This window comes from Arachis hypogaea, chromosome 20, assembly GCF_003086295.3.
Source record: "Arachis hypogaea cultivar Tifrunner chromosome 20, arahy.Tifrunner.gnm2.J5K5, whole genome shotgun sequence".
NCBI classification, from domain to species: Eukaryota; Viridiplantae; Streptophyta; class Magnoliopsida; order Fabales; family Fabaceae; genus Arachis; species Arachis hypogaea.
In genome coordinates this window covers 15,857,799-15,867,447 of record NC_092055.1, presented here as the reverse complement: position 1 = coordinate 15,867,447, position 9,649 = coordinate 15,857,799, and the positions used below count along the sequence as shown (strand labels likewise).

Below are 9,649 nucleotides of genomic sequence, written 5' to 3'. Positions count from 1 at the left end.
TTTTAGTGTTTTGGCTAGTTGTATATACGACTGGTACTTTGTATCTCATATTTAATTATAGTGGAGCTAGTTATTTTATTGGTTTAGACAACTCGTAAATTTTATCTCTTACATTAAGAAAATTTTTTATGTTAAAATTTTAGTGTATTTTTATTATTACTTTACTTGATATATTTACTTATTCATAATTACTATTATATTATATTATTATATTATTTTTATATTAGTTAGATATTTATGTTGTTTCTACTTCAGGGCTCTATCACATTTTCTTTTTTAATTTAGTATCTATTCAACTAGAACGATTTACAAGTTATATATTATTTCTGAATTCAAAACACATCAAATGCGTTCATTATTTAAGAATAATGTGTACCATCCAAAAATAATCAAATTAAACATAAACAATATAGGCATTATCACAGCATTTTTTATAAGGTATTTAAGTATTAACCAATGGATGTCATCACACATTACATTAAGTAACCAGATAAGCATCATGAAATTAAAGTAACAGCTAGAAAAAGCTGCTCAACAATGATTTTGAGCATGAGGCACTGTTGACTTTTTTTCTTTTTATTTTTCTATCTGTTTCTTTTGTACTTCAACTTCCATAGCCTCACAAATAAAGAGATGATGCCCAGAATCATATGAAGTTAATAAGGTGCTAGCATGCATAGCATCATAAACCATATCCCTATATATAGATACAATAACCTTCAAAGGTTGTCTTAAGGTCCAAAGCAGAACCACTTTTTCTGCACCAAAAACCAACACGGACTTCAGTTTCATAATAGAGAAAATAAAAAGTACAGAAAATCAATTTTTAATTAGTCACTATTAATCATTTTTAAGATTTAAATTTATAATTTAATATTTAGAATTAAGAATTTATGATTTAGGCTATAAAATTTAAGATAAGTAAAATAATTTTAAAAATAGTTAGCTGAAAAAAATTAATTACTTAGACATTAGTTATAGAAAAAATCATTGTCAAGAGTAATAACAACAATATTGATAAATTGCAGCATTAATGATTTATCTTTTTAATCAATTATATGAATATTCTCCTAATTATTATTAAATAAGAGAAAATTGATGTATTTTAAGATTTTAAAATATTGAGAGTAATCATTACTTATATACTTGTTTACTATATATTTAAAACATAACTTAATTATTGTGTTGTTCCTTAAAGTTAAAAATTTGTAATTGAATTTTAATATTAAATAAAAATATTCAATTGTTATTTTTAGCTATATTTTGTTAAAAATTACACTTTTTTAAATGTTTCTTTTTATGTTTGATGTAGGAATAACTATAAAATATTCTAGAATTATTACTTAGTATAGAACTCAATCATAACTTTTTAAATAGGAAGAATCTAATTAAAAAGTTAATAAAATTATAAGAACCGACATATTAATTAAATCTTAAAGCATTATTAAGCTGAGAAATGTTATCATTAAATAAGTTAAGTTATTCAACTTGTATTTTACTCTATCTTAGCAACGATTTACAATAATTGAGAATATACACAAATAATTAAGATACGTAGAAATTATGAAGAGTTTGTTTGGTTTAAGAAAACGTTTTTCAATTTTCAAAATTTGACGCAGAAGAAAATAAAAATAATAAAATTTTGTCTTAATAAATAGAAAATATTAGGAGAATAAAAATAGAAAATAAAAAGAGGGAGAGCAAATTAAAGAAGCCCAATGCATTATTTGGATATAAAATGGAAAACGAGAGAAAAGAAAATAAAAAGAAAGAAAATGAGAAAAAAAATTTAAAAAAATTTATATTGTTTGAACGAAAAGAAAATAAATGAAAAAAAAATAAAAAAATATTTTTTTATTTGAATAAAAAAATAAAAAAAATTATAACAAGATAAAATTATATTAATATTCTTATTTATATTATACATAAATTATAATTGATTAATATAATTGTAAAGAATAAATTTATAATTTTATCTTTATTTACACATTTTCCATTAATTTTCTTCTCGTCTTTAAAGAGAAAAGTTTTACGTGGATCCCCGGCATATTTTTCTCTTTCACTCAATTTTTTTCCTCATTCAATCAAAAGAAATTATTTTTTCATCTATTTTATTTTCCAACATTTTCTTTTCCTTCAAACTTTTTTGATCTAAACAATGTGTAAAGAAATGAAAACTTACCAGGCCACTCTTTTGTTGATCCTGTTTGCGCTTTGATTTGGAATCGAATCTTCTGGAATTGTGTCTTCCAGAAGCTCCACCAGTTTTTTTCTCATCTCTGGCCTTATTGAATATAACAGTGAATCCTTCTGCAGAAGCTGGATCATTCACATCCCATTCACCAAACTTTGGAAGAGGCTTTCCTTCTTGCTCATCATAATGCTGATGATTATTATTACCATTCTTCTTTCATTTCAAAACATACATACATGTCATTATGTGTATTTCAAAAAATCCCATATTTTTGCATCTCTATCCCATTTATATTATTGTTTTGTTGTAAGTAATAAACAAATATATATTCAAATATAATTATACTACATATCTACAAAAATCAGCTATCAATCAACAATTATATATAAATTCGTATTTGGCATCTTATAAAATTTTTTTATTATAAACAAATTTGATAATTAATCTATTGCAGATTTGATTGTTCTATTATATTAAATTTAATTATTCTGATATGTGAATTAATATGATAAATATACAGAAATATACATAATAATTGATTTTGTGTGCTCGTAGCATTCTTTATTCACATATTATGAAAGTGATGTGAAAACAAAAATATAAGATGCAGGACGAGATTGATTTCTTGCTAAGCCAGATTTCAAAGGGGAGGTTAGAGAAACAAATAAAGAAATTGATGGCATACATTTTATGAAAACAAAAAAGAAAAAAATATATATAAAAGAAAACCTAATACGTTCATTGTATTGTTATGACAAAATCTTACCGTAGCCATAGGAATGATTATTGAAGCTTGGTGATATGTGATGGCACTAGAGAATTCTGGGGAGAAAAATATAAATATATTAGGCAAAAAGAATGAAAATGGTGAATTGATAATGCAGCATTTTATAAAATGGTTTTCTTGAAGAAGAAACAAAAAGTACAACCCAACCTAGCTGTTATAAATGCCAGGCTAATTGTCTAGAATCTTGTTTCCATGCTTATAGGGTAATGTCCTTTTGCATTCTAATAACAAACTTCCATTGCAAAAGATTCAATATGGTAATGCTATTTATGGTAAATAAGATGAAATAGTTATTTGTAAAATTAGGGTAACAAACATTGCTTTTTAATGGCAATGCCAAAAGAGACTTTGGTGGGTTTTTATTTTATTTTATTTTATTTTTTATTTCTCATGGCATTGTTTATCATTTTTCTTTTTCTTTGATTGTCATTATGTAACTGAACTTTTACCCCATCTTCTCACTATTAGAAAACTAGTTATTACAGACGAATATTTTCGACAAATTTTATCCTACGAAAATACAGACAGAATTTCAGAGGAATTTTTTTGTCAAAAAAAAAAAGAATTAACATAAATTACAGACGAAAAACAGAATCCGTCGATAATTCTGTCGGTAAAATTAATTTTTTTTGTGAAAAATAGTTATAGACATAATGCTACATTTTATTAAATTATTACAGACGAAAAATCCGTCTGTAATTTAAATTTTTCGTCGAAAATATTAAGGTAACCCTAATTTTATCACCACCCAATCGAGCTCCTTCTACACACACAAAATATCAGAGATCAGAGTTGTTCCTCTCTCCCTCAAGGAACTTCTCCGTCGCACGCATGAGCTTCTTCTTCTCCTTTCCTCACTCACAGCGCCACCGCCGCCACCCTAACCACCGCATCTACCTTCTCCTTCTTCTCCTCTCTTTTAAACACTGAACCAGTAGAACACAGCCCCTGTCTCTCTCGTTCTTTCTCGTTCGCAGAACAAATCAAGCTCAAGCTCCTATTCTCTTCATCTCAGGTGAGCTCCAGCACGCCGGCGCCACCTGCAGCAGCGTCTATCCCCACCACCGCCGCGCCTCTCTCTCTCCTTCTATCCCCATTCAGTTCTGGCTCGCATATCTTCTCAGCGCCGCAACCATCATCTCCTCCAGTCAATGCTTCCAGGTTTTGGTTTCAAAATTCTTTTAATTTCTGTTAAGTTCAATTAATTTTGTTTAATTAGTTTGATTTTAGTAATTAGTTTAGTTAGATTTGTTTTCTGATTAGTGGATTTTTAGGTTTTGATTAGATTAAGTTTAGTTAGATTTGTTTTTTCTGATTTTAGTAATTAGTTTGATTTAAAATTTGTTGTTGAAACTTTTTTCCTCATGATTTTTCAATTTTTGGTGTTTCCTTTCACTGCACTATCTTTTTTCTTTTGCTGCTGCTTCTTGCTGCAGTGTGATAGTGATCCTTCTAAGAGGTTCATCGTGTTTTCCAGATGAGATTCTTGAGCGTGTTATTGGGATGCTAAAATCAAGAAAGGACAGAAGCTCTGTGTCACTGGTTTGCAAGGAGTGGTACAACGCTGAGAGATGGTCAAGGAGGAACGTGTTCATAGGTAACTGCTACTCTGTGTTTCCTGAGATCTTAACCCGAAGGTTCCCAAACATAAGAAGTGTTACACTGAAAGGGAAGCCACGTTTCTCTGATTTCAACTTGGTTCCTGCAAATTGGGGTGCTTATATTCACTTTTAGCTTGTGGTGTTTGCTGAAAAGTACCCTTTTCTTGAAGAGCTTAGGCTTAAGAGGATGACTGTTACTGATGAGAGTTTGAAGTTCTTGGTGCGCTCTTTTCCAAACTCCAAAGCTATTTCCCTTCAAAATTGTGATGGTTTCAGCACTGATGGTTTGGCTGCAATTGCTGCTGATTGCAAGTAAGAACCTAGTACATAAACTTACTTTGCTTTCTTCTTTTCAGTTTTTGTTTTTTTAGGCTTTTTAATTTCTTGAATTTTCATTTCTAATGTATAAAGTTTAATTTTGCTCAGAGGTAAAAAGATTATTGATCTTCTTAGTATGTTCCCTGCTGATTGAGTTTTCTTCATGTTCTTCTTTGCATGAATTTCAGTTTTTAATAATCCGGTGATGTTTGCTATTTTGATGTGAAATCCTTTGCCCTTTTTCTGCTCTGGATGATGTAATCAGGTTAATTGATGTATTTAAGAACCATCAAAATTCCATGTTACAGAGGAGAATAATCTGAATGAGATATGTTTCAAGCATTAGGCAATAAATTAAGTACAAACTCATGACAAATTGCAAGTTTACATTTAGAGAAACTTTTAGGAAAATGGAACTTATAATAAAAATATTGAATGTAAGCAAGTTCAATTGGAATAATTTTTAAAACTTGGCACTTGTTAGTTCAATGTGAGTAGGATGCAGCAGAGAGCTTCAAAATTCAATATTATTATTATTATATGCTAAGCTAGCTTGCTGTGAGGTTTTTTCCAATTTTCATACAGTATGGATAACATTGTAGTAAAGAGTACTACTACTTTAGGTTATATATATATAATAATGCTTTTTCTGTCATTGAAACATGAAATAGTAGCAGCAGGAGATAACAATTACAATGATCCATACTTTTGTTTGAATTTTGAAGAAATTTGATGGTGCATGCAGTAGCTGGGATTGATAAACCCTAGGATTGTGATTTAATTGGAGGTAAGTTTTTTCTTTTTCAAGCTCTTAATGATTTACAATCATAGTTATTATTTGTTTATTTATTTATTGTTTGATTATTTCTGGATTTTTTTTTTTAGAATTTTAAGATTTATTAATTAATTCTTTTACTTCTTGTTCATTGTGGGTATGGGTGCAGTGGAGACGAGATGTTGCTTTCGCGGGCTATGAGGTCGCAATACAAATGGATATTTCTGCTGAAAAGATGATATTTGGTGTGGCTGGGATTGATCCTGAAAGAAGAGCAGAGCTAATCAAGGTTGGATGAATCTTTTTTATGTCACTTAAGCCTAACCTAACACTTTCACATGCTCTTAATTTATGTCTGAACATGCTTTTCATGAATATTTTTGTTGATGGTAGATGAGTTTATTGATAATAAGGTACTTGTGTCTTTAACATACAGAATGAGTTATTTTCCTATGAAGACTTTGAAAATATAGATCAATTTGATGCATTGAGTTAAGATTTTTTATGTCCACCTTGGTGTTAAGGACATTTTCTTTTCTAGCATGCTAGTTATAAACTTATAATTAATAATAAATAAAATATTCCTTGAATGCTTTTCTGTTTTAAATAGCTTTTTTTCTTGCAGATACGAGTTTTTAATCAAGACTTAGGTGATCATCTACTCTTTGAGATATGAGTATATGACATTACCCTTTTCCATTTCTTGATTTGTATCAATGCGCAGAGAGCACTGATATTTTGGACACTGACCTGTTGCTTCTTTGCTCTTAGGTACTTGGTGTAGAGAGAACAGCATCACAACAGGAAATAAAGAAGGCTTATTACAAGTTAGCATTGAGGCTGCATCCTGACAAGAACCCTGGTGATGAGGTATTTATCTAATGTTTTCTGTTTTACAGTAAGCAGGGTGGAGCCACGTTGATATCCAAAGATTCCATTGTACTCTTTAATATTCTGAAAATTTTTGAAATATCCATGAAAATTTAGTATCTTCTCAGCAAAATACTATTGAAGCTCTTTGAACACTCTATTTAACAATAGCATCAAACAGGTTTTTGTCTAATTAGGCCTCTGACCATCTATTAAATTTGATGTTTATGGTTCAATTAATCATTTACAGGAGGCTAAAGCAAACTTTCAGCAACTGCAAAATGTTATCTCGATTCTTGGGGATGAAGAAAAGCGAGTCATTTATGATCAGATTGGTTGTGTTGATGATGCTGTGAGTGTTCTTGGTTTCTCGTATCTGTAGATGCATTTACAACATTGAAGCCACAAGATAACATATCTGTAATTTGCATTTTTCTAGATTCATTCAAATTAAACTTTTATGGTCTGTCAACTGTTGGTGGAGGAATCTGCTCTTGTTATGATGATTTTATGTACAGTAGAATGCAATATAAGCATTTCAGCATTTTTTTTTCCGTGTCATGTACATCAACATTATTCATTTATATTTGTTTCTGAAAATCAGGACCTTGCCGGGGATGTTGTCCAGAATCTTCACAACTACTTTAGAACAATGTACAAGAAGGTTGTTTGCGTTGATCCTGATTTTGTTCTGATTTCTTGTCGCACGGTTCTTATTTGCATTTACAAGGTTTTATGATACTTGCTAACAGGTCACTGAAGCTGATATTGAGGAGTTTGAAGCAAACTATAGGGGATCTGACTGAGAGAAAATGATTTGATTGATTTGTACAAGAAGTGTAGAAGTGTTTGTTTGGATTGGCCAGTCTGTGGACCCAAAAGAAAAACAAAATGCTTTTGAAATTGGCCAGGTAAACATGCTCAACAGATTCGAGCATTTATTTCTCATATTGTCCTTTACTTGATTTCTTCTGGAAAATTTTCTCAGAGCTATATAGATAAGGCTGTGTCACTGGAGGGACTATCTCCTCGGGTACCGCTATATAAAGTAACAGAAGGGAATGAACCATGCTTTTTCACAACATACTTTCCATGGGACCATGCTAAAGCTTCGGTATGTGCTACAACATAACAGAATTTCAATTTTTTATTTGTCTTATTTTCTTAGAAATGACTTTGTTCTGGCAATTATTATCATTTGCAGTTGTTGATTACAGTTTTCTGCATGTAAAAGTTACTATTATATTTATTATAGTGCTACATAATGCTATCAATACATATACTTAGCCGAAGTATATCAGATATATGTGTGATTTCTGAAATTGATTAGGTAATCCATGTGCATGTCCATGTTTCAAAATGAGCCACCTTATGGATTATTTCCTGATGCAATGCAGGTTCAGGGGAACTCTTTCCAGAAAAAGGTGACATTATTCTTCGGGATTCACCATGCTGTAGAGGTATAGACCTGAGTTATTAATTCTGATGACAAAAGTTTTGCTGTTTTTCTTACTCTAATGCTGTACAGTAAATATGTTGTGCAATGAATATCTGTTTAACTATGCTTGCTGAATATGTTGATAGGAAAAGTCTAATGGGCCAAGTCAAGGGGGACCAAGACAAAGAGCTGAAGCTTTCTCTGCCTTGTCTAATGCCTTTAATTCATCTTCTGATATGACATCCAGTATGGTATGGCAACATGTTTAAGATTGTATAAACTATGTTTTTCTTTGTTGTTTTATAGTCAATGAAATTTAACCAAAAGTAGGTTCTCCTAACAAGAGGGTGTAGGATAATGATGAAGCATTTAAGCATATTGTATATGGTATTTTTTCTTTTGTTATTAGTGGTAAATTTAATAATTATATTTAGGTAGGTACAGGTTTTTTCATCTTTGCCGAAAAGAAAATTGAAGGAAAGAATATCATAGTATTTAAATTAAATTTGCCAAAAAGAAAAATGAAGGAAAGATATCATAGTTTTTAAATTAAATTGAACATCTCCAAATCAAGTCACAGATCATGATGATTTCATACTCCGTTGGAACTTGCCTTTCTTTCTAATACTTTCTACTCTCATAGTCACAGGATAGATTGAATGGGCTGAATCAAGGAGGACCAAGACAAAGAGCAGAAGCTTTGGCTGCTTTAAACTCTGCATTTAAATCATCATCCGGAACCAAAAGTTCTAGCCCTAAGACAACTGGAAGAAGTCAAGGATCACAAAGAGCAACATCAGTAGCTGCTCTCTCTCAAGTTCTTACTGCTGAGAAGAAGAAACAATCACCTGATTCTTCTCCTGTGCCAACCAGAAGTCCTGTTGTGGAAACTAGCACTTCCAGTGAGAAACATAGCTCTTATTGTCTAAGTTAAATGTGTCACAAAAGAAAGATTAGCTATTATGAGAAGGTTAGAGCGTCAAGTAGTTCTAGTGCAGTTCCACTACCACCGCCGCCACCCTCAATGTCTTCGGATGAGGACTATGATGATGATGAGGATGAAGATGACACTGAAGACTATAGCTGATAGTTTTAGTATAGTTGAACAATATACTAGGAATTATAGTTGATGATCAATACATTTTGTTTATGTTTTGAATTATATTGACTTGCTTGTTTATAGTACTTCATAATACGATGAATTTGTTTATTTTTTGAAATATTATAAATATTCTAATACAAATTTAAAATTTGTATTAAATTTATATTTATTTTGTATGAAAACAAGTTTATTTTGCAATTAGAAAAATAAAAAAAATTATATTTTACCTTACTGACGGATTTACAGACGGATTTACAGACGGATTTTCTATCTGTAATCAGAACGTGGGATGATTTTCCAAAGTTCAAATTACAGACGGAAAATCTGTCAGAAAATCTGTCTGTAATTACAGATGGAAAATCCGTCTGAAAATCCGGAAAATCCGTCGGGAAGTTCGTCGCCTTTGGGAAATGGATAGAAAATTTACAGAGGGAAAATCCGTCGGTAACTGGTAAAAATCCGTCTGTAATTTTCTGACGGAAAAAAAATCCGTCGGTAAATAATTTCCGACGGGGCTTTTACAGAGGGACAAAATCCGTCAGTAATTCCGTCGGTAACCAAAAA

At 30.7% G+C, this 9,649-nt stretch overlaps 2 protein-coding genes across 13 annotated transcripts; one reads left to right on the top strand and one right to left on the bottom strand.

Moving 5' to 3' along the window:
* Positions 1-394: 394 nt before the first annotated feature.
* On the bottom strand, positions 395-3,193 carry LOC112783964 (protein NOI4). Of its 4 annotated transcripts, none has more exons than XM_025827056.3 (4): positions 3,129-3,193; positions 2,961-3,016; positions 2,183-2,404; positions 395-758 (listed from the first exon to the last, which is right to left on the bottom strand). In XM_025827056.3, the coding sequence occupies exons 2-4, from the start codon at positions 2,967-2,969 to the stop codon at positions 732-734; spliced, it is 258 nt and encodes an 85-aa protein (XP_025682841.1). In that variant the 5' UTR covers positions 2,970-3,016; positions 3,129-3,193; the 3' UTR covers positions 395-731. The 4 variants fall into 4 exon arrangements, with proteins under 4 accessions (XP_025682841.1, XP_025682840.1, XP_072085895.1 ...); XM_025827055.3 differs by having other exon boundaries at positions 2,183-2,407; positions 3,129-3,188; XM_072229794.1 differs by having other exon boundaries at positions 3,124-3,142.
* Positions 3,194-3,724: 531 nt separating this feature from the next.
* Positions 3,725-9,248, top strand: LOC112783368 (chaperone protein dnaJ 6). 9 transcript variants are annotated; one of them, XM_072230235.1, is made up of 13 exons: positions 3,732-4,142; positions 4,459-4,578; positions 4,753-4,894; positions 5,626-5,687; positions 5,845-5,964; positions 6,447-6,545; positions 6,796-6,897; positions 7,150-7,209; positions 7,298-7,456; positions 7,534-7,659; positions 7,943-8,005; positions 8,130-8,234; positions 8,627-9,248. In XM_072230235.1, exons 5-9 carry the CDS (start codon positions 5,890-5,892, stop codon positions 7,349-7,351), a joined length of 390 nt encoding a protein of 129 aa, XP_072086336.1. In that variant the 5' UTR covers positions 3,732-4,142; positions 4,459-4,578; positions 4,753-4,894; positions 5,626-5,687; positions 5,845-5,889; the 3' UTR covers positions 7,352-7,456; positions 7,534-7,659; positions 7,943-8,005; positions 8,130-8,234; positions 8,627-9,248. The 9 variants fall into 9 exon arrangements, with proteins under 9 accessions (XP_072086332.1, XP_072086334.1, XP_072086338.1 ...); XM_029296340.2 differs by having other exon boundaries at positions 5,575-5,687; XM_029296339.2 differs by having other exon boundaries at positions 5,572-5,687.
* The last annotated feature ends 401 nt before the right edge of the window (positions 9,249-9,649 follow it).

What these genes read in the sequence shown, in the direction of transcription:
- LOC112783964 (XM_025827055.3), bottom strand. An exon ending in ATCAACAAAAGAGTGGCCTG is followed by an intron (nt 759 to 2,182) that starts GTAAGTTTTCAT and finishes TTTTTGGTGCAG; the next exon opens with AAAAAGTGGTTCTGCTTTGG.
- LOC112783368 (XM_072230231.1), top strand. Translation starts at nt 5,890, where the DNA reads ATGGATATTTCTGCTGAAAAGATGATATTTGGTGTGGCTGGGATTGAT. An exon ending in ACAAGAACCCTGGTGATGAG is followed by an intron (nt 6,546 to 6,795) that starts GTATTTATCTAA and finishes AATCATTTACAG; the next exon opens with GAGGCTAAAGCAAACTTTCA. An exon ending in TTGGTTGTGTTGATGATGCT is followed by an intron (nt 6,898 to 7,149) that starts GTGAGTGTTCTT and finishes TCTGAAAATCAG; the next exon opens with GACCTTGCCGGGGATGTTGT.